This window comes from Malassezia sympodialis, genomic scaffold (genome assembly GCF_000349305.1).
Source record: "Malassezia sympodialis ATCC 42132 genomic scaffold, msy_sf_6, whole genome shotgun sequence".
NCBI classification, from domain to species: Eukaryota; Fungi; Basidiomycota; class Malasseziomycetes; order Malasseziales; family Malasseziaceae; genus Malassezia; species Malassezia sympodialis.
The window spans coordinates 157,714-179,467 of NW_017387804.1; the positions used below are offsets into that span (position 1 = coordinate 157,714).

At 66.8% G+C, this 21,754-nt stretch overlaps 11 protein-coding genes across 11 annotated transcripts; 5 read left to right on the forward strand and 6 right to left on the reverse strand.

Annotated features, from left to right (window-relative positions):
• Positions 1-6: 6 nt before the first annotated feature.
• Positions 7-1,593, reverse strand: MSY001_1479 (uncharacterized protein; the record flags this gene model as incomplete). The annotated part of the gene is made up of 3 exons (XM_018883282.1): positions 7-495; positions 568-620; positions 732-1,593. The coding sequence occupies 3 exons, from the start codon at positions 1,591-1,593 to the stop codon at positions 7-9; spliced, it is 1,404 nt and encodes a 467-aa protein (XP_018740057.1).
• A 578-nt stretch (positions 1,594-2,171) lies between these two features.
• MSY001_1480 (uncharacterized protein) lies at positions 2,172-3,449 on the forward strand (the record flags this gene model as incomplete). Its single annotated transcript, XM_018883283.1, has 1 exon — positions 2,172-3,449. The coding sequence occupies one exon, from the start codon at positions 2,172-2,174 to the stop codon at positions 3,447-3,449; it is 1,278 nt and encodes a 425-aa protein (XP_018740058.1).
• Positions 3,450-3,522: 73 nt separating this feature from the next.
• On the reverse strand, positions 3,523-7,206 carry MSY001_1481 (uncharacterized protein; the record flags this gene model as incomplete). The annotated part of the gene is made up of 1 exon (XM_018883284.1): positions 3,523-7,206. The coding sequence occupies one exon, from the start codon at positions 7,204-7,206 to the stop codon at positions 3,523-3,525; it is 3,684 nt and encodes a 1,227-aa protein (XP_018740059.1).
• Positions 7,207-8,959: 1,753 nt separating this feature from the next.
• Positions 8,960-10,468, forward strand: MSY001_1482 (uncharacterized protein; the record flags this gene model as incomplete). The annotated part of the gene is given in 2 exon segments (XM_018883285.1): positions 8,960-8,971; positions 8,987-10,468. 2 exon segments carry the CDS (start codon positions 8,960-8,962, stop codon positions 10,466-10,468), a joined length of 1,494 nt encoding a protein of 497 aa, XP_018740060.1.
• Positions 10,469-10,481: 13 nt separating this feature from the next.
• On the reverse strand, positions 10,482-11,264 carry MSY001_1483 (uncharacterized protein; the record flags this gene model as incomplete). Its single annotated transcript, XM_018883286.1, has 1 exon — positions 10,482-11,264. One exon carries the CDS (start codon positions 11,262-11,264, stop codon positions 10,482-10,484), a length of 783 nt encoding a protein of 260 aa, XP_018740061.1.
• A 109-nt stretch (positions 11,265-11,373) lies between these two features.
• Positions 11,374-13,060, forward strand: MSY001_1484 (uncharacterized protein; the record flags this gene model as incomplete). The annotated part of the gene is made up of 2 exons (XM_018883288.1): positions 11,374-11,432; positions 11,497-13,060. The coding sequence occupies 2 exons, from the start codon at positions 11,374-11,376 to the stop codon at positions 13,058-13,060; spliced, it is 1,623 nt and encodes a 540-aa protein (XP_018740062.1).
• Positions 13,057-13,582, reverse strand: MSY001_1485 (uncharacterized protein; the record flags this gene model as incomplete). The annotated part of the gene is made up of 2 exons (XM_018883289.1): positions 13,057-13,322; positions 13,348-13,582. 2 exons carry the CDS (start codon positions 13,580-13,582, stop codon positions 13,057-13,059), a joined length of 501 nt encoding a protein of 166 aa, XP_018740063.1.
• A 27-nt stretch (positions 13,583-13,609) lies between these two features.
• MSY001_1486 (uncharacterized protein) lies at positions 13,610-16,565 on the reverse strand (the record flags this gene model as incomplete). The annotated part of the gene is made up of 2 exons (XM_018883290.1): positions 13,610-16,012; positions 16,086-16,565. 2 exons carry the CDS (start codon positions 16,563-16,565, stop codon positions 13,610-13,612), a joined length of 2,883 nt encoding a protein of 960 aa, XP_018740064.1.
• A 78-nt stretch (positions 16,566-16,643) lies between these two features.
• On the forward strand, positions 16,644-19,798 carry MSY001_1487 (uncharacterized protein; the record flags this gene model as incomplete). Its single annotated transcript, XM_018883291.1, has 2 exons — positions 16,644-16,696; positions 16,720-19,798. 2 exons carry the CDS (start codon positions 16,644-16,646, stop codon positions 19,796-19,798), a joined length of 3,132 nt encoding a protein of 1,043 aa, XP_018740065.1.
• Positions 19,799-19,828: 30 nt separating this feature from the next.
• On the reverse strand, positions 19,829-20,356 carry MSY001_1488 (uncharacterized protein; the record flags this gene model as incomplete). The annotated part of the gene is made up of 3 exons (XM_018883292.1): positions 19,829-19,858; positions 19,883-20,092; positions 20,117-20,356. 3 exons carry the CDS (start codon positions 20,354-20,356, stop codon positions 19,829-19,831), a joined length of 480 nt encoding a protein of 159 aa, XP_018740066.1.
• A 161-nt stretch (positions 20,357-20,517) lies between these two features.
• On the forward strand, positions 20,518-21,487 carry MSY001_1489 (uncharacterized protein; the record flags this gene model as incomplete). Its single annotated transcript, XM_018883293.1, has 3 exons — positions 20,518-20,610; positions 20,636-21,451; positions 21,476-21,487. The coding sequence occupies 3 exons, from the start codon at positions 20,518-20,520 to the stop codon at positions 21,485-21,487; spliced, it is 921 nt and encodes a 306-aa protein (XP_018740067.1).
• Between the last annotated feature and the right edge of the window lie 267 nt (positions 21,488-21,754).

Here is a 21,754-nt window from a genome sequence, read left to right on the forward strand (position 1 = left end):
CATAGCTTAGCGCAGCCGCGTCAAGATGTCTTGCACGACCTCCTCTAGCGATGTATCGCGCTGGACAGGCACAGTGAGGATTTGCGGCTCATCGGCGGGCAGCTCTAGCGTAGCGAGCTGCGATGAAAGGAGCTCCGCTTTCATAAAGTGCCCCTGGCGCACTGCAAGGCGCGATTCGAGCACGGACCGCTCTACTGCCAGGTAGACAAAGAGCACGTCGGCCGTGCGGGTATCTCGGAGCACGTCTCGGTACGCCTGCCTGAGCGCCGAGCATGCTACGATAATGGTATCTAGCTGCCCTTCCTGGCAGAGCGCATCCACGGCGCTGCGTACGCGAACGAGCCACGGTCCACGGTCGGTGTCTGTGAGGGGTATGCCTCTAGCCATGGCTTCAATGGCCTCTGGGGCATGCAAGTCATCTGCATCGAGAAAGGGGGCGTGGAGTGCCTGCGCAAGGGCGTGTCCTGTTTCTGATTTACCCGAGCCTGATACCCCCTGCCAGTGAGCAGGCCGCGACACGTACCATCACGTACACTGCCCTCGTCATGGTCGGTGGTTCGTGCACACGCGTGTCTTAGCTAAGACGTCCGTCGCGTCCTTGCAGGACGACGCGCGGCATGCTATGTGGAGGAGTCGCACGTGCCACATAGGGCGACAACATTGGGTAGGCGTGAAGGACCATGCCTCAGGTGTCGTGGGTGATAGAACAGGCTACGAGGATGAAATGGTACTGCAGAGTTCGGCAAAAGTGCGGGCTTGCTGTAATAGTGTATACCAGGCTGTTGTATCGGCATTGAGCACAAGAAGGAGAGGCGACAACGAATCAATTTTGGTGGCACTGTCCGAGCGCAGTGAATCTCGGTCCGTCTCGTCTTCGGTAGACCAGGCCGTATCTCCATGGTCATCGGCCGCTGTAGAGCGCAGCTGAGTGAGAGTGCTTTTCGCTGGAGCTGCATCCCCCGACAGGGACCGGCTTCTCCGCGCAAATGAGGACCGCCGCGATGCCTGCTGCGAAGGCGGCAGAAGCCGCAACCGTTGCGGTCGGCGGAGATCATCACGTCCAACTTTGCGCGACGGCATGGGGTATATAAGGAGGCGGCCATCATCGCATTCAACGAGCATGGGCCCTTCGCTATCGTCGGAATCAATATCCGATCGATCATCGTTGTCGGACGCAGTGAGCGTGGCTTGGCGAGTACTACTGGCCCGTGCACTTGTCCTGATTGCTTCGCTCAAAGAGGTATTGTCCTGGAGGCTGTGGGTATCAGCGAAGCGATGGGGGGAGCGTCCATAGCGGGCCGCAGTACCTGTGGCGCCGCCTGTCCGCGCAAGTTTGGCGCGGCGATGGCGCCAGGCAGTCATTGCCACAGCAGCCAGTCTGTAAGCGTATTCTTCCGGCGTGAGACATTCACCTGTCGCCGCGGCCATCGCGTCGATGCGGTGCACCGACGGCTGATGACGTGATCGAGTTGCGTACGCCCATACGTCTGTAGAATGGTCACACACGAGGACGGCAGTGTGGGCGCCAGGTCGGTCTGCATCGTCACCGACGATCGCCCCTAGTTGGTTTGTGATGTGGTATAGGTGCTGCATAGCTGATGAGAGGCCGGCACCTTGGCGCAGCCGAAGGGTGTGCAGAAATAAGACAATCTAGGCTGTGGCACAAAGGGGTGGAGGTGCTACACACTCTAGGAGCCAGTCATGATTGGCTCGTATTTGATTTCTCCGCGATAATGCTGCAGGCTGACTCTGTCCTCAAGATTAGGCGTTGGGCCATGCATCTTGCTTATGTAGACTGCATAAAGGGCGACAACGTCATGTCCACGTGCAGATGCACGAATTGTGCCGCCAGTGCGAAAGCGGCGCAATCCCTCTAAATATCGGAGGTTGCGCACCGTTTGCGTATCGACCGACCTCGAGTGCTCGCACGGTGTCCGGCACTCTAGACGCACGGTGTCAGCTTCGTCTGCATATCGACTAGACGTGTGGCTCGTGTGGCTCTGTCTTGTCACTCTAGGTCGTTCCTAATATATCATTGCGGCGGCCGTACGGAGAGGGCGTTCGGATTGCCGACTCTGACCTACATGGCTGCTGCCTCGGCCATGGAAGCTGTTCCAGCGCATAATAAGGCGAATGAGTCCTCGAATATACAAAACACGGCAGTGTCCTCTATGAGTGCGCCTGCCTCAGCAGATGTTGTTACCGGTAACGGTGCGCAAGGCGAGGACCGCCCTGCTGAAATTGGCGCCGCGCCGCGCGCTCCCAGCAGTGGCCCTTCCACTACGGCACCGTGCGCTGCCGGGACCTCTGGCCAAAACAAGTTCCGCTGCCGCGTGGCAATGGCATGCGTGCACTGCCGACACCGCAAAATTCGCTGTGATGGCGCACAGCCATCGTGCTATACATGTACACGACTGCAGCGCAAGTGTGAATACGAGCGGGTGTCGGAGCAAGACAATCTGCTCTCTCGCGAGCGCAAGCGCCTAAGCCGTGAGCGCAAGGCCGCGCGTCTTGCCGCGTCTGCGAATCAGACCGGTGCCTCGCGCTCTGTCGATGATAAGACTCTCGTGTCGATACCGCCCGGGCCCATGGCGTCCGCCAAAGTTCCCGCTGCATCTGCGTCGTTTAGTGTGCCGATACCGGGCATGGGCGTTACGGCGACACCTACCGAAGTGACTCCCGCGCTGATCCAAGCGCCGCCGAGCGATGCGGCCATGGCAGCAGCATCATGGACGAATGTGCCCGCGACGATCAACCCAAGCACGAAGGACCTGATGCCATGGGTGATGCCCTCTGTGTACACGTCGCCGGATGCCGCCTCGATTGCAACGGTGACGATGCCGCCGGCCCACGACACGCTGCTCTCGCTGCGGACGACTGCGGACCCTAGCTTGCTGGAGCTGAATGGCTCGGCTCCGGTGCTGTCGGACGCATCCGCATCTGCGTCTGCCTCGCCAGGCACCGGCTGGGCCGACTCGATGTCGCTCTCGCCGAGAGAGTCGCCGTTTGGCAGCGAGGGCGCCGCGGCGCTCCCGAGCCTGTCGGGTGGCTCGCTATCGTCTCAGACGCTCGACCCGCTCGAAATTAACACCGCTATGGAAACACCGCTCAAGTTGTTCAGTGAACAGATGTCCTCTGCTTCTTCTACCACGCCGTCGTCGATCGATACCCAAGGCCTCAGCGACGGGTCGAGCTCGCTGGGCCCGTCCGGGTCGATGCTCTCGCCGCTGTCGCCGCAACTGGCGCCGCCGTCCTTTGACACGATGGAGCCTGACCTTGAGCCCGGTGCACTGGGCGCGGCCGACGGTGGCTGTGATGGTCTGGCAGCCGGAATGGGACTGTATAGCACCTCAGTCCCTTCCTCCAGAGGCCCGAGCCTGCCTAGCGATGCTGCGCCGAGCAGTCTACCTATCCTCTCGTCGTGGGCGCAACCCATGGCCGGGTTCTAAGCTACATACCCCGGCCTCAACGGCCGCCACCAGGCTTGGTAGACGGTCTTATAGCCAATCTAGGGAATGCATGTCACTGCTCAGTCGCGCGATTCCACGCAGCCGGACCGCTCACTTCGCCGAGCGACACCTGGCACCAGCGGTCCTGCATCCACACCACCGACCAAGTGCCCTCCTGCGACGTCGTCACCACGTACCGCGTCTCGTTCCAGTGGTCGACCGTGTGCGTCTCGAGCACCTTGGGCCGCGCGTGCGTATCGACCGCCTCGGTCCGCTGGTACGTAAACGCGAACGGCGGCTCGCCCATGAGCGTAAATACAATCTCGGCCTGGCCACCCTCGTGCAGCGACTCGACGCGGTGCACGCCCGACGAGACGTGCGCGCTTGGCAGCGCATGGATCATCGCCTCCAGCGGCGCGTGCGGGTGGCGACACGTATTCGAGCTGTGGCCCGCACCCAGCACCTGCAGGCGCCCAGGGCGGTCGGCCACCCGCACAAATTCGGCTGTGCGCGAGACGACTTGCGACACGCGCCCGTTGAACGAGTACTCGACGGTCCACGGTGAAGTGCCCTGCAGCACAAAGTCAATGCGCTCGCCCACACAGTAGTCGCGCCGCGCGGACGTCGGCAGCACAGCCGCGCTCTCCACCAGGTCCAGGCGCAGGATGGCGTCTGGCGCTGTCTCCACACAATGCGCGTCCTCGATGCGCTGCACGGCGAGCTCCCAGGCCCCAGGCACGGTGGGTGCAAGCGCCGGCGGCACTGCGAGTGTGTGTGTGTGTGTCACGAGCGTCACGTCGGCCGCCTGCGCAGCTCCTTCTGTGTGGCGGGGGCGTAACTGCATCACGACCTGGAACGGCGGCGTCCCTGTCAGGTGGAGCACGGGCCATTCGACAGACGCGTCGCCCACGCAGGCGGTGACCGCTTTTTGTGGTGCAAACGTGCCGTGGGGGCGCGCATGCACAAGATGCTCCAGGATGGCGCCGCGCGCTGCGCGCGCGCGCGCGTAGTACGCATCGCCGACCTCGACGACCTCGTACGTGTGCCAGCCCGGCACCTGGTCGTCCAGCGCGAGCTGCACGTTCTCCTGGGCCGTCGACAGCGTGTGCCGCCGCACCTGCGGCGGCCCATCCGTCGCTGGGAGCCGGTGCACGTACGCTACGTCCACGGGCGGCTGGCCGAGTAGCTGGAGCGTCGCTTCGGAGCGGATGCCCTGGCACACGGCCGGCGGCATGACGCTGCCGTTTGCGAGCGGCGTGCCGGCAAACGACGCGTGCGGTCGCGCGCGCACCACGACCTCCGCCGTGGCTTGGGGCAGTACAGTGCCGACGCAGTGAGCGTCGCGCACGGACGTGAGTGTGTACCGTCCCGGCTCGGTGAGGTGCAGCGCCTCGTTCGCATCGTGCAGCGTCGCGGCGCCCTGGATATCCGGCTCGCCATCGCGCGTGAAATTGTAGGTAATGTGCCAGGGCGCAGTGCCCTCTAGACGCAGCGCCAGGGCCACTGCCTCGTGCTCGTGCAGCACGGCGTGCGTCTCGCGGAAGCCGACGGCCGCACTCGTGCGGCGCATGTCCAAGCGCAGGTCGCGCGTCGCAAGGCGCCGCTCACACCCCTTGCCATCACGCAGGCGCAGCAGCGACACCGTCGCCCGCCCCTGCTGCCGAAGCACATCGGCCGGGAGCGTCAGGTCCAGTGCGGCGCGGGGGCCGTTTAGGCCGCGCACCTCGCGCTCGACCGGCTCGCCACGCGCGCTCCGCATCGAGTACGTAAGGTCGAACGGCCCGGTGCCGCTCAGCTCCACGTCTGCCGTCACCGATGCCTGACCGCAGCTGCGCACCACCACGTCCTGCTCGGCGTGTGCGGCTCCCGCGAAAGCGGCGCTCGCGAGGGGATGCACAAGCTGCGTAAAGCTGGGGCCATCAAGCGGCACGCCTCGGTAGTTGACGTCGTCCAGCGCGAGGAAGCGGTACGTGACAGGCCCCTCGGTGCTCGGCCAAAACTCGAGCTCATCACGCGTTTGGGCCTCCACGACCCGCACGTGCCGTGTCGCCGCCTGCCCCGGGCGCTGCGACTCGTAGTGCAGGCGGAACGGCGGCTCGCCTTCCAGCGTGGAGAGCGCCTTGACGCCCACCGTGCCGGCGCAGGGATCCTCAATGCTCTCAAAGTGGATCTGCGCGCGCGGCGGGGGCACGTCCACCACCTCACACGTCCACGGCGCGGCGACCTGGCCGGCGCAGAAAGACGAGGCGGCGTGCTCGATCGTGTAGGTGCCGGGCTGCGTCACCGTGAGCGTGTGCTCGCCCGCTGCGACTCGCACCGTTTTCTCCCACGCGTCCGCACTCGTCAGCGGCCGGGGCAGCGCGGCCTTGACGTCGGGCGAAAAGTGCACGCGCACGTCCCACTCGTCGCGCGAGTGGCGCGGCTCGACCACATAGCGTACCTCCCGACCGCGTCCACCGCGCAGCAGCGGGAGCGGGCGCCCAGGGCGACAGTGTGCGGCGTCAAAGTGTACCTGTGCCTGCTCATGCACCAGCACACGTACCGTGTCGTTGAGGGGAGCCGCATTTCCGCACGCGTCTGTCACCTGCTCGAGACGCAGCGTCTGGGGGCCCGGCCCGGCAAGATCGAGCGAGAGAAGCGCCGGCTCTGTGGGAGCCATGTGCGAGAGCGTATATGGGCGCATGCGCTCGCCACTCTTCGACACATACTCGAGCGTCAGGGGCGGTGTGCCGTGCATCGCAACCTCGACGTGCCCGGAGTCGCCAGGGCAGTAGTCCGTGGTGCCCGGCACAAGCGAGGCGTGGGGGCACTCGACGACCCGCACGTCCTGCGCGAGGATGCGAGCAGGCCGCCCGTGCTCGTCGACGACCGACTCGAGGCGGATTGTGCCGGTGCGCCGGACACGCAGGTCGTGCACCGTCTCGAGCGGGCGGTCTGCCGCGCGCTCCTGCGCCGCGTGCCGTGCGCGCTTGCGTTCTGCGAGAGAGAGCGCGCGTGCGCCGCGCGGCACGTCCGGCTCCGTGCTGCGCGTCACTGCATGTGCACGCACGCTCGTCTTGGGGTGCGAGAGGGTGTGCTCGGTGCGTGTGCCGTGGGCCGGCTCTGTCACCGAGTAGGTGATCTGCGCCGGGTTCGTATCGTGGAACACGACGGGAATATGGACCTCGCGCACATGGGCTCCCACACACAGGCATGACGCGTCAGGCGCGAGGTGCGCGGTGCCGGGCGGGACGAGGTGCACCGTGTGCTGCCCGGCAATGTGCGTCGCAGGACGCACCAGCTGCTGCAGCCGCACGCGGCGCTCGCCGACGCTCCATGCGGCCGGGCCCGGCGCAAGCGCCTGGACGACGATCCATGCGTCGTGTCGCGCAAGTGCGAGCACATCGAGGAGCGCGAGCGCGAGCCACACGAACACCCACAGCCACCGGCGCGACGCCCACGGGCGGCGCGGCGGCGGCGTGCGGGTCGCCGGGCTCGCACGCACAGCGCGTGGCGGGATCGCCAGCCAGTGCAGCACGTAGCATAGCGCAAAGTCGATGAGCAGGGCCGTGCCGACGTGCGTCGGATCGAGCCACCCCGCCACGGCGTTCGGCCGGGCGTACCGCAACACACACACACGAACGATGTGTGTCCACTTCCACGCCTGCACAGCCACAAAGAGGGCCGCCGCATAGAATCGCTGCGACGGAGCGTCCATCACAGCGAGCGGAATGCGCGGCTCGCGCACGGGGCGCGCCTCTGGCGGACGTGCGCTCATCCCGGCGGGTCGTCGAGCGTCGCGCGGCGTTGCCGCGGCGAGGTGGCCTCACGTGATACGCGCTCTGTCCCTTTCCTCATGGCCGCCAAGTCCAAGGCTCGGTACGTGGTGTGACTAACCCAGCGTTGTCATAGCGCGCCTGCTATCGACGGCCGGCTCCGGCTACATGTACACGACGCGCCGCCTGCGCGTGGCTGACAAGCTCAGCATGATGAAGTACGATCCGATCGGTACGTGGCGCCAGCTCACACAGTGAAACGACACGTCCTCTTCAAGGAGGTCAAGGGCAGCAGGTAGCCTATAACGTCTCGAAAAAGTTCATATCGGCATCCGAGAGGGCTCCCACTCTCGGGGCGCGGGCCGACGGCGCAGGGCGCGGTGCCGGGGCGGGCGCCGCATGGGGCGGCGACGCACTCAGCAGATCCACACTGGCCGCCGCGGGCGGCGGCGGCGTCGGCGGCGGTAGCGGCGCACGCCGTGGCTCGTCCGAGTACGTCCCCCGATGCGGCGACGCGGGCCCATCGTCCGTATACTGCTGCATCTCGCCAAACCCGTCCGTGTCGTCGTCGGGGTCGTAATTGTAGGGGTCGGGCGGCGCGGGCGAGGCGCTTGGCTCAGCGGCGTCCGCATCGTAGGTGGCTGGTGGGTCGTAATCGTAGCGCGGATCGGGGTCGTAGGCACTTGCATCGTAGCGGCGCACGCCACGCACTGCGCGTGACGCCGTGGTCCGCTCCATCGAAGAGCGTGCGGTCGCTGGGCGGGACGAGGCGGCCTCGAGCCAGGCGAGATCGTCCTCGTCAAGCGGGGCACCTGCGCTGCTCGCCGCGCTTTTCTCGAGGGAACGCGCACGCGTCGGCGTGCGCGCCGGCGACGTAGGCGTCGAATCTGTGCCACGGCGCAGCCAGCCGGCCAGGCGCGTCCGGGCTGCGGGCTTCGGCGGCGCCACCTTTTTCCAGCCTTGCGCCTGCTCCGCCTCCCGGGCCTCCTTGGCCTTTTCGGCCGCCGCGGCGCGCGCCTTGCGCCACTCTGTCACCGCCGTGCTGAGGCGGCCGAGGGTGCTCCCTGTCCCTGGCGCTGGCGCTGGCGCCTCGCGGAGTGCTTCGGAGCTTGGCGTTTTGTCGTCCGAGGCGCCTTCCGATGGCGCCTCGCAGAGCTCTGTGCTCGGTGACTCGTGCGAGCTCTCTGGCTGCGCCTCGCTGTGCGGCGCAGTTGCAGGCTCCGCGGGTGGCGACGCAGGCTCCGCGGGTGGCGACGCAGGCTCCGCGGGTGGCGACGCAGGCTTGTTGGCCCGCGCCTCGTCCGTCCACGCTGTCTGCATTGTGTCGCCACTGCCCCACACATTTTCGTGCAGCGTAAGCGAAGCAGACGCCAACGACGCCAGCTGGGAGTCGACCGCCGTTGGCGGATCCGTCACAGGCGCTGTGTCCAGCGGCGCCGCGCTATCAGCTGTGCGCTCCGCCCCAACAGGCTCGGGCACAGTAGGCTGGGCGGCGACCGAGCTGCCCGCCTCGCCGCCCCACGGATCGACATCGAGGGACGACAGCGCCGCGCTGGCAACCGGTGGCGGCGACGTGCCGCCCAGGTCGAGCGCTGGCGCCAGATCCGGCGCCGGCCCACCCGCTGCGTCGTCCCACGGACTCGCCCAGGGGTTCATGCGGCAGGCGCCCGGCCGTGCGCCTGCCGCACCACGCGCTGTATCACGTGACACAAGAAGAAAGGAGGAGTGCCGGCCGCCCGCCGCTGTGCTGCGACCATGTCCCTGCTGGTTCGGCGGCTGCAGGGCCTCTCGCTCGAGGCCCGTCCGCGCGCTGCTGTGCGTATGCGCGCATTCCGTGGCATTGCTTCCACGCCGCGCTGGGCGTCTGCGCCGGCGCAGGCCACCGCGGCTGCGGTGAGCGTGGATGCGAGTGTGTCGCCGGTGGCGCCCGCGCTCGAGGCGTCGCGCCAGGCGCGCCAGCTGCTGCGCTGGCTGTGGCTCAATGCTGACCAGCGCCACGAACTGACGGCGTATGTGGATGCGGCGGACCAGACTGCTGCGCCGGCGTGGCTGCCGGCCACGTACCATGCGGCGCGGCAGTACCGCACGGCGCGCTCGCGCCGCTGGCTGCCGGACGCTGAGCGTGTGGGCGGCCGTGTAGATGCGTTTTTGCGCGAGCGCATTGATGCGATGCGCGCCAGGCTCGAGGGCGGCGCAGCGGAGGGCCTGTCGCTGGAGATGTGGGAGGCCATGTCGCTTGATGAGCAGGCGGATGTGGTGCTCCTGCCCGTGTGGGCGCGAATGACAGAGGAGGAGCGCAGTGCCGCGCTGACGCGCGTTACGTACGAGTGCGCGCGGCGCCTCGGCTGGCGCTCGGGCTACTCGGCGGGCTACCCCGGGGCGGGTGCGCCGCCTGCTGTGGGCCGCGCGCCTGGCTCGCGCACGGCCGCGCGGCGTGCGCTGCAGGCGACGGAAGAGGCGCGCGCCTGGGACGCATGGCAGGCGCTGACGCCTGAGGAGCGGCGCGCCGAGTGGGAGACGGCGTGGCGGCTGCGTGACCGCTCGGTGGTGTACGTGGACGATGCGCCGACGACGCGCCTGCTGGGCGCGCCCGCGCCGCGCTGGTTTGCAGAGCCGCAGCGGGCAGGCGCGCTGCAGTTCCTGCCGAACGTGACGGTGCGTCTCGTGCGCAACCACACGCCGCGTGGGCAGCCGTACGATGCGTGGAAGGCGACCTTCCGTGTGCCGCTGCACATGGACAAGCACCAGCTGCGGTCGTTCCTGCTGGCGGTGTATGGCCTGCGAACGACGTGGGCGCGCTCGATGGTGTACCGCTCGTCGATCGTCTTTTCGGGGCGGCAGCGTCGCCGTGTGGTGGGCAAAGACCGCACGTTCAAGAAGGTGGAAGTCGGTCTGCTGGAGCCGTTTGTGTTTCCTGGTGTGACGAAGGACTTTTTGCGCGTGAACCTGTTCCAGCAGGAGATGATGTACGAGGAGCGCCGCCTGCTGCTCAAGATGACCAAGGGCCGCCGCTGGCGCAGCCACAAGAGCGTGCGCGACCTGTCGCGCGCCCTGGACCGCGACTGGGCGGCGCAGAGCGCTGGCGCGCCGGACGAGGCGCCGACGGAGCGGCCGACGGCGCAGCTGCTCGTGCGCAAGCGCTCGGTGCCGACCGCGCGCCACGGCAACATCTTGTCAGTGCTTGCGGAGCGCCGCGCGGAGCGCGAGGCGCGCCTGCAGACGTACTTGGACGAGCAGCGCCAGAAGAGCGCGCCGTCTTCGTAGTGTCTATACTACACTAAAAGCCGCGCAGGCCGAGAATATGGCGCACGTCGCTGGCGTACCGCAGGCCATCGAGCATCGGCAGCAGGTCCAGGAGCGCCTCGTCGCGGGGGTCGTGCGTCCACGCCTCGACGGGGATGCCGTTCGCCTCTTGGAGCACGTAGCTCATGGGCGAGTTGTCAATGAGGCACACGCGGCTGAGGTCCCGCTCAACGACCTGCAGGTTCTTGAGGTACGAGCCGTTGCGCAGCGTGCACGAGTCGCGGAAGAGGCGCCCGCTGATCAGGCCATGCCCGCCATCGAGCCAGTCGATCACCGGGTTGGCGTACTCTTTCACCGAGGCCGTGAAGATCACAACCTGGTACCACGCCGCGACCTTGCGCAGAAAGTAGTCGACCCATGGCCGCTTGTATACTTGGTACACGACGGTGCGGCCCTCAATTTGCACCTCGATCACACGCAGCTGCAGCTGCGCATGGGGCGGCACCGTGGCGCCGAGGCCGAGGATGCTCAGGAGGGCCGTCGACACACTCGCACCGACCGGGTCGCGCGCGCCAAGGCGCCCCCAGGGCGCGGCGCTCAGCTTGGAGTGGATCAGTGTCTCATCTAGGTCCAGCACAAGCACCTTGGGCGTCTGCTGGATCACGCTGGAGAGGCCGCGCGGCACACGCACGGCAGGCGCGTCGCGAGGCGGCGCGCGCCCTTGCGCGCGTGCGCGCCGGCCCTGCACGAGTGCTTCCACGGTCGGCAAGGCGCTGCTTGACGCCCTGTCGGGCGGCGCATCGCGCTCAGCGTCCATGGCGCAGCCAGCGCACCCCACGTCGCGATGCGGCGGCGTCGGACCCGGCGGTCGGCCGCGCTGCTGGGAAATAAGCTACACCGGCCGCACGCGCCACGCGTCGACCACGATGGCCTCGGCGCGCGCGCCGACGTCGTCGACGGGGCAGGTGTACCCCACGGTGCTGGGGTACCAGATTGTCGAGATGCTCGGCGGCGGCGGCTTTTCACGGTACGCTGACGTACTGACGCAGCGTCTTTCGTGCCGTCAAGGCTGGCGCCACCCAGCACGCGCAGGCGGCGGTCAAGGTCGTGTCGTACGTGTCGACGACGAACCGGCAGCCGATCGACCGGCGCGCGCTGCAGAAAGAGGTGCAGATCCACAGCATCCTCAAGCACCCGAACGTGCTCGCGTTCCTCGGGTCGGTCGAGTACGCCGTCGGCTCGTCGGCGCCGAGCAACTACGTGCGTGGCCTGTACATTGTGCTCGAGCTGTGTGCGGGCGGTGACCTGTTCGACAAGATTGCGCCGGACGTGGGCGTCGACGAGGACCTGGCGCACCTCTACTTTACGCAGCTCGTTGCGGGCCTCACGTACATCCACGGCCAGGGCGTCACGCACCGCGACATCAAGCCGGAAAACATGCTCCTCGACGCGCAGGGCAACCTGAAGATTGCCGACTTTGGGCTCTGCAGCGTGTACAAGTACAAGGGCAAGGAGCGCACGCTGCACGGGACCTGCGGCTCGCTGCCGTACATCGCTCCCGAAATGAACGGCCGGCCGTACCAGGGCGAGCCGGTGGACGTCTGGAGCTCGGGCGTGGTGCTGTTTGCGCTGCTCGTCGGCAACACGCCCTGGGACGAGCCGACGAGCCGCAGTGCCGAGTACGTCGCGTACCTCAGCGGCGAGCTCCTGCGCATCGACCCGTGGACGCGGCTCAGCGCCGATGCGCTCTCGCTGCTGCGCCGCATGATGCATCCTGAGCCCGCGCGGCGCATCACGCTCGCGCAGATCCAGCGGCACCGCTGGTTCACGCGCGAGAACGCGCTGCTCACGTCCGGCCAGTGCAACGACCCGGTCAGCCTCGCGGAGCGCCTCCTGCACGGCCTTGTGGTGTCGGGCGACATGCACATGGCGCTGCACACCGATGGCGCACGCGCGGCGGTGCCGGAGCACCCGTCGCTAACGCAGCCAGAGGCCCTGTCGACGCGCACGCTGGCGCTCGGCGCGGAAGATGCGCTGCCGCCCTCCTCCGCGCTCCCCAGCGTGGGCCGCGCGCGGCGCAGCGGGCCTGCGTCAAGCACGCAGCTCGACGATGCCGGCGCGGTCTTTACGCAGGCCATGGGCTACCTGACGCAGAGCACTGCGGCGCCGATGGGCATGGTGCTGCAGCTGACGCGCTTCTACAGTGCGAGCGGCCCGGTGCAGGTCGCCGAGGCGCTCACGCACGCGCTGCGCGCGCACAAGGCGCAGGTGCATGTCGAGCCGCTGGGCGACGAGGCTGCCGAGTGGATGGAGGAGGCCTACGAGGATCCCGCTCCGTCGGATACGAGCGCAGCCACCGAAGCGCTGCGGCATGCGCACGGCGTGCGCATGCGGCTCGGTCTCGTCGACCGGCGCAAGTGTGCGCTCAAGGGCGAGGTGCGCATCGAGCGCGTCGCGGAGCTGCCGCCCGACCTCGGCGCTGCGAGCGGGCGCGCGGGCTGCTTTGTGCTGCTGCGCCGCAGCAAGGGCAGCCCGCTCGAGTGGCGCCGCCTGTTCCGAGACCTGTGCCGCCAGCCCGAGGTGCGCGCGCTGATCGCCGAGCCCAGCAGCTAGCCCGTAGCGTCCCAACGCGTCTCGGGGTGCGCGAGGAACTGGTCGTATGCCCTGCGCTCAAACAGGCTCAGCTCCGTTTCGTTCTCGACACCCAGCGAGGCGAGGGGCGCGTCACTCGACGAATCGAGGATCCACTCGGGGCGGTCCAGGTTGATGATCAGGTTGGTCGTCTTGGCGCCATGCGCGTGCGTGTAGATCTTGAGCGTGTCGAGCGTGCCGATCACGCCGCGATACACCCTGAAGGCGGGCGCCGCGGCGACTTCTGCCGATCAGTAGCGTGTACGTACCCTGTCGGCACCGCTCGATCAGCGCCGGCGCCGTGAGCGTCGTCAGGTCCACGTCCTTCAGGACGAGCGGCTTCATCGTGCGGTACTCAAAGTTCTTGATGATGCGCACGGTGATCACCGCACTCGTCAGAGGGCGGGCCTGGTTCGTCACGGTATGGTCTAGAAAATCTGTCTGCGGCACAAATGGGTGGTCGCGGTACCCATCGCCGCGCGGCGCGACCGACTCGTGGCTCATGGCGGAGGCCGACGGCCGCGCCCGCGATTATGCCCGATCGCCCGATGGCGCGCCGGCCGTGCCCATCACCAGGTCGAGCACGCGCAGCAGCAGGGCGAGGTGCAGATCCAGCGATACGATGGGGTCCGTGACCACGTCGTGCACGGTCGCGAGCGCATCGGCGACAGCCTGCTTTCCGCCCAGGCCCAGCGCGTAGGCGGCCTGGGGCGGCGCATAGCTCAGCACAACGGCGCGCGCCGCCTCGGCCGTCGCACGGACCTCGGCGGCGGTGCGCGCGGGCCTGCCTGGCTCGGCCCCCCCCGTCCACACGTCGTTGGGCCAGAGCTTCGTGCGCAGGAGCGCGAGCCACGAGACTTGTGCGTCCGTAGAGAGCAGGCCGGCCAAATACGTGACGAGGTTCGCGACCGTGCCGTAGTACGTCGTGCGCAGGAACTGCTCAATGACGCGCAGCATGCCGCGCTGCAGCGTCCATGCCTCGTGCATGTTGAGCGCCTCACGTGTAACGGCAAAGACGGCCGTGAGCAGGGCCTTTACGTCGTGCACGGACGCCGCATCGGCAGGTGGGTCAGCGGGCGCGGGCGCCGTAGCGGCGGAGGCCCGCTCAGCAGCCGCCCCAGCCATGGCATCCGGCGCCTCGTGGGACGGCCCCGCTCCCGGCTGGGGCGCCTCGTCCGCCTCTGCCTCTGTGTGCGCCCTATGCGCGGACGGCGCCTGCGGCGGCTCGACCGGCGGGCGCTGCGGCAGCTCCGGCGCATCGCGCACGGCCGTGCGACGCGTGTCCGAGAGGTCCGGGCGCAGCCCAAAGATGCGGCTCGCCCGCGAGGGCGCCGGCGCCCTGGGTCCGATACTCTTGCGCGCGGTGCCTGCGGCGCCGGCCAGCCCACTCGCGAGCGAGCGGCTGACGTCTCCCAGGCTCGACACGAGCGGGATGTTCTTCAGCTTCGCCTCGTCGTCCGCCGCGCGTGTCTTGTCGAGAAACCGCTGCACCGCCTGCGTCGTATTGTACCACGCGAGCGTGTCCTCTGCCGGCACGAGCAGGGCCACAAGGTACAGGCGGATCGCCTCACACGCCTCTGTGCTCGACAGGCCCTTGAGCGAGGGCAGCGGCGGCGGCGGCACAAGACCCGAGTCGCCCGGCAGCTTCTCGTACATGCGCATGAGCTCCGTGTGCAGCGCCTCAAAGTGCGGCCAGGTGCGCAGGATCGCATAGCCGCCTGTGCTGGCGCCCGGCGCGTCCTCCATGGTGACAAGCACCTGCAGCGTGCGCGGATCGACCGCGCGCTCTGTGCCGCCTGACTCACTCACGTCGAGCACGGAGATCTGCCGCGCCGCCTCCTTGCCTGCCCGCCGCGCGCGTCGCGGCTCGTATGTGCTGGGCGGCAGCGGGGCTGCGCGGCTGGGCGGCCGGTCGGACGGGGTCTTGCACTCGGAAAGAAAGTCGTCGTACAGCTGCTGCAAGCGCTGCAGGAGCGCGGCACGCAGAGGCTCGAGGTCCGCCGGCTCGATCGTCTCGCGCGCGCTGAGGCGCTCCATCGCGGTCTGCACGGCCGCGCACGGCGGGTGCGATGGCAGCATGCTTTGGGCCGCATGCAGCACGGCCTTGACGTCGCTCGTGAATAGCGCCGGCGTGCTGGCCTCGTGATCAAACGACGCAGCGAGCGCATCGAGGTTCGAGCGCAGCTGGAGCAGGACGGCGCCCTCGCACGGACTCGCGCCGGAGTCGCGGCGCTGCATGTACTGGTACCACTCGTCGTACAAGTCACCGTTGCACTGCGCAAGCACATCGCGCACCTTCTTGGGCAGGCGCACCTGGTACTTGTGGGCGTCAGATCGCCCTGGCGCAGGCCCGGGTGGCCATGGCGCCTCTGGCACGGCAGGCGGCACGTTCATCGGGCGCGCCGGCGGCGCTTCCACGCTCCATGGCTCGGCCGGGCGCGCCGCGGCGTCGGGTGCCTCTGCCGGGGCCGGCAGCTCCGCCAGCGTCTCGGACGCAGCAGGGTCCTTGAGAGCGCGAATCACGTCGGTCAGGTCGTGCGGGAGCGACGACGGCGGCTTGTTTGGCGCATCGGCGCGTGGCTCGCTCCGCTCGAGGTCGTGGAGCAAGTCGTCCACGCGCACACTCGAAGTGGGCGCCGGCGCCGGCGCTTTCGCATCGCGGGGGGCGCTCGACGGCGCGCCCTGCGCGGCGGCGACCTGGCCGTATAGGACGATGTACTGGTTGATCACATCAGGGTCGCTGTGCGCCTGCAGCTGGTCCCACAGCTGCCTGGCAAATAGGTCGCTGAGCAGGGCCACCACCAGCGGCGAGCGCTTTTCCGCAGGCGGCAAACTCTGCTGGAGCATCATCGATACCGACGCCTGAAGGCTCTGGATGCGACTCTCTGTCGTTGGCCACAGGCCCAGGGGCGATGTAGAGTCTGTGCGGCGATTCTGCATCGCCGTTACAAGCACGGATAACGCCGTGAGGGAGAGCTCCGTGACCTGGGTTAGTGGCACGACATACCACCGTAGCGCGGCTATACTGCTCGAGGCGCAGCGCCATTTGCGCAAGCAGGTGCTCGACACACGCCATCGCCTCATCAGGGAACGCGGTGCTGCCGAACGAAATGGGATCGAACCAGAACTGCACAAAGTCGGCGCGCACGAGCCGCAGGAGGTGGCGCAGCTCAGGCTGCAGCGCCGCTGGCAGCGTGGCGAGGTCCAGGCGCCCGGCCTGCCGGCCGCCAGATGTGCTGGCCCGACTGCCATGCGCTACGCCATGGGCACGCGAGCGAAGCGCCTCCGACGTCTCGTGATCGTGCTGGGTACTGTCGTGCGCGGCGCCCTGGCCGGGCACAGCCATCTCGAAGAACACACGCACGACGGGGTGACACAGCAGTAGGAATGCGAGCACAATAACTCCCAGTGTTGCTGTGAGGCCCATGCGCATCACCAGCACAGAGAGCACGACAATCACCGCCGCCACGAGCGTCGACGGGTCCATAGCGCACGGGCGCAGAGCACGGCGGAGTGCCGGGCCTCTCCACAGCGCCGCGGCCTCCACCGGTGGCGCTTCCTGGCGATGGGCGTGCACGGGCTGTGGCAGCTGCTGCAGCCGGTGGGCCGCCCCGTCACGTACGTGTACCCGACTTACCCAGGCTGGAGTCACTGCAGGGCAAGCGTCTCGCGATTGACTCGTCGATTTGGCTGTACCACTTCCAGCGCGCGATGCGCGATCGCGACGGGAACACGCTGTCCCATGCCCACTTGCTTGGCTTCCTGTGGCGCATTTTGAAGCTCTTGTTTTATGGGATCCAGCCCGTGTTCGTGTTTGATGGCGGTGCGCCCATCCAGAAGCGGCGCACTATAGCGAACCGCAAGCACCGCCGCACGCTGGCGGGCGAGTCAGTGGCGCGCGCCGCTGAAAAGCTGCTGGCGGCACAGTTGCGGCAGGCGGCGCTGCGGCAGGTCGCGCCTGCGCCGCCGTCCGAGCTCGACAAGGGCACCGTGTACTACGACGATGCGGAGCGCAGCCCACCGCGGCCCGCGCGCCTACGCGACGTGGCGCCCGTGCCGGCGAAGCAGGCCGCCAGGGACCCGTACCAGCTGCCGGCCATGCCGAATGAGGCGTGGCCGCCGTCCGATCCACGCGACCTACGCTTTGCCACCGAGGCTGAGCTGCGTGACCTGATGAAGACGATCGCGCCAGAGGACCTCGATATCCACTCGGAGCTCTTTCGCAGCTTGCCGCCTGAGCTGCAGTACGAGCTCGTGGGCGACTTGCGCGCGCAGTCCCGCGGCACATCGTTCCAGCGTCTCCAGGACATGCTGGCTGCCGCACCGACGCCCATTGACTTCTCCAAGGCCCAGGTCTCGTACCTCAAGACGCGCAACGACCTCACGCAAAAGGTCCTGACTGTCACAGACGAGATTGGGCAGGCACATATCCAGGTGCCCCTGCGTGTCGCAGGGAGCCGAAGCCGCGAGTATGTCCTCACGCATATCGAGGGTGGCGATGGCGGGTTTGCGCTGGGCACTCACGCCCCAGGCTCGTCGCGTGAGCGCGCTATCCAAGTCGACGATGACGAGCCCAAGACTTGGCAGAACGTGCAAGACGAATGGGACCCTGCGGAGATGGACGACGTCGACATTGCGCCGGCAGAGTCTGTGCCTGACCCTGAGCTGGACGTCCTTGTGCATGCGGAGCGCGATCCCATTCAGCGGAAAGAGCGGGCACTAGCATTTCTGCGTGCTCGTGCCGAGCATCATCGACGCCAGAAACACCGCGACACGGGCATGGAGGCGCTAGAGGAGCGGCTCTATGGGCACATGGATGAAGTACAGGCGTCTGAGGCCTTGTTCCATGCCGACGACGCCGTAGGCGACGATGAATGGGACGATGTGCCGCTCGGCGCAGCGACTTCCGCCGAGCCGCAGGCGGGACCTGCTTCAATCGTTGAGCTCACCGGGCCAGCGTCACAAGATGGCGCAAGCGGTGCTTCAAGCAGAGAGCATCTCCGGCATGAGGCTGGGTGGCCCATGGCTGACCCAGCTCCTCCGTTGGAGGCTAGCCATTCCGCCGTGGAGGCTGCATGGGTGCCTAAAGCACAGGTCCCAAAGGCTGAGAGCCAAGAACAGGCACCAGAGATTGAGCGAGAGGCACCGAAGAGCGAGTCTCCGAAGGTAGGAGCTTGGTCAAGCGAGGCAGCCGCCGAGGAGCGGGGCCTAACTCCTGAGGTACGCCCCACGGCAGCCGAGGAGCGGGACCCGACTCCTGCTGAGATACACCCCACGGCAGCCGAGGTACAAGAGGCAGTTGCCAAGCCTGTCGAGCCAGCCGGGGGAGATTCCTTGCCCGTGCACCAGGTCCAGCCTCTCAAAGACGAGCCGGTGTCGGAGTGCCCCCCCCACCTGACTGCAAGCGTCGAGGCACCGGTGCTGCCGTCCATATCACCCCCTCCAGTGCCTCAAGAGAGCCACCCGCCAGCGCCTGCTGAGGCGTCTCGCACGCCCGAGGCGCCTATGTCTGAGGCGCCTCTAGACTCGCCCACGGTCTTGCAAAAGCAACCTGCCGATTCTGCCTCACCCTATGCATGGTCGCCTAGTCCGTCGCCTGAGCCGGTACGGCTTGGCGCCGACGGCTTTCCTCTGCCGTCTGCGGAAGAAGTCGAGCATATTGAGGCAGTCGAAGAGCAGGACATGGCCAAGATGGAGCAGGACCAGCGGGCGTTTGCCTCGTTTCTAAGTGAGACGAGTGGCCGAAGCCTGCCCGAGATGCAGCAAGAGGTGGATGCAGAAGTCGAGGCGCTGCGGCAGGAGCGCGCACGGCTGCGGCGCTCGGAAGAGGAAATCACCTCGCAAATGACCGCCGAGATCCAAGCCATGCTCCGTCTATTTGGGCTGCCGTACATTACCGCTCCGATGGAAGCGGAAGCGCAATGTGCGCAACTCGCGACGCAGCGACTCGTCGACGGTATCATTACGGACGACAGCGACGTCTTCCTGTTTGGCGGCACGCCTGTGTACCGCCACATGTTCAATCCCCAGCGCATGGTCGAGTGCTATCGGCTGCCGGACATGACGCGCGAGTTGGGCCTGGACCAAGAGCGACTGATCCAGCTGGCCTTCCTGCTGGGTAGTGACTACACAGAAGGCCTCTCTGGCGTGGGACCCGTGCTGGCCATGGAGATTCTCAGCGTATTTCGCAGCCTGCCAGACTTTGCGCAGTGGTGGCGCCAAGTGCAGATGGGCGCAGACACAGATCTGCTCGATCGGCACCACAAGGTGCGCCGGCGCATCAAGCGCGCGCTGCGTGACAAGGTGCACTTGGATGCCGATTGGCCCGACGCAAACGAGGAGCACGCCTATATTCATCCGATTGTGGACGATAGCGACGAGCCGTTTGTGTGGGGTCAGGCAGACTTGGACGCGGTGCGTGCCTTCCTCTACGAGCATCTCCACTGGCCTACCAGTAAGACGGACCAGTATGTGCGGCCTGTCATCGAGCAGCAGCACAAAGCCGCCCGCCTGCAGCGTATGCAGACGACGCTGGACCAGGCAGGCTTTGTGGCGCCAGTGCCCCCTTCAGCGGCGAACCGCATCAGCTCGGCGCGTCTACAGCAGGTGGTCCGTGATTTTCGGCAGGCCCAGAGCGCCTCGACGAGCGACGACGAACCGAGCGCCGAGCCGCGCCGTAAGCGTCCACGCAGATCGGCACGCGAGGCCAAGCGCCCATAACTGCGCAGAGATAAGTGAGCGACTATGTAGCTACTCCTCGTCGGCGCCCTCCGCACGAGCCTGGTGTGAGTGCATTCAACATACCGCCGCCTGGGAACCGCCGAGCTCTGCTGCGAGGCCGTCACGGGGGAACGACTTGCGGAGCATCGGGGCCTCTGGCACCGTCAGGTACACGCCGTACGAGAAGAGTGCCAAGGCGCCCGCGGCTGTGAGAAAGTGGCGCAGGGCCAGCGGGCCGGGCACCTTGTATGCATCGGGCGACCACATATTCAGGACATCGTCCTCCTCGTGAAGCTGGTGTGAGGATCAGGGACGTACCGTCTCTCCGTAGTTGCGGCGGTCCTGCGTGTCCCACCACTGGCGGCTGTAGGGGCGGAACTGCTGGTTCTCATAGGGCATCGCTGGGTACTCGCCCAGCTGGGGGTCGACCTGGTTGCCAGGGACGACCGAGCCCTTGGGCAGCTTGCTGGCAGACGTTTCCACCTGCTGCAGGCGTACCGACGATATAGATAGGGCGCGCGTCGGCATGCGCTGCACGGCGCGGAGAGCCGGCGCCATTCTCTTCAGAGCCATCATGGCGACGATGTACGACGGGCGACCGTCGGCCGCGCGGACCCGGCCGACGGTCGCGTGGTCATCACGTGACCCAAACGTCCGTTGCGTCGTGGCGCCCCGAGCGGTTCTTCGACCGGTGGCGATTGGCCTAGGCGCCCTACAGCATGGTCGATATCCAGGAGCAGGATCAGTGGATCAGCTATCTTAGCGAGTGTAAGCAGCTCAGCGAAAACGACATCAAGCGCCTGTGCGAAAAGGTGGGTCCCAATCTCTAACTGGCAGGCGCGCGATGTGCTGCTTGAGGAGTCGAATGTGCAGCCTGTGCACTGCCCTGTGACGGTGTGTGGTGATATACATGGTCAGTTCCATGATCTTTCGGAGCTGTTCCGCATTGGCGGTAATTCGCCTGACACCAACTACCTGTTTATGGGCGACTACGTGGACCGTGGCTACTACTCCGTGGAGACGGTGACGCTGTTGGTTGCGCTCAAGGTGCGCCACCCCGACCGCGTCACTATTCTTCGCGGCAACCACGAGTCGCGCCAGATCACGCAGGTGTACGGCTTCTACGATGAGTGCCTGCGCAAGTACGGCAACGCGAACGTGTGGAAGTACTTCACTGACCTGTTCGACTACCTGCCGCTGACGGCGCTTATCGACGACCAGATCTTCTGTCTGCATGGCGGTCTGTCTCCCTCGATCGATACGCTTGACCAGATCCGCCAGATCGACCGTGTGCAGGAGGTGCCTCATGAGGGCCCGATGTGTGACCTGCTGTGGTCGGATCCGGACGACCGCTGCGGCTGGGGTATCTCGCCGCGTGGCGCTGGTTACACGTTTGGCCAGGATATTAGCGAGGCCTTTAACCACAACAATGGCCTCACACTCGTCGCGCGCGCGCACCAGTTGGTGATGGATGGCTTCAACTGGTCGCAAGAGCGCAATGTCGTGACAGTCTTCTCCGCTCCCAACTACTGCTACCGCTGTGGCAACCAGGCGGCGATTATGGAAATTGACGAAAACCTCAAGTACACTTTTCTCCAATTCGACCCTGCGCCGCGCACAGGCGAGCCTCTTGTGTCGCGCCGCGTCCCCGACGTACGTGTTGTTTGCTAACCTCAGTATTTCCTCTGATGTATGTATCTACGAGCCAATCCATAGGGGCCTGTGTCTTGCGGGCCCTGTACCAATAGCGAGAACGCCCGCTGTCGAAGTAGCCCCCTGGGACTTAAGCGCGTCTGGGCGACACAGCCCTTGTCTTCCAATGCCGACCGTGGGCGACTGGATCAGCCTCGTGCTGCTAGGTTCATTGGTGTACGCCATCTACAAGGGCGTGCAGCACAAGGACGAAGCCAAGAAAAGCTTCTCGGAGCGCATGCGACGTCTCGAGGTACGCCGCCG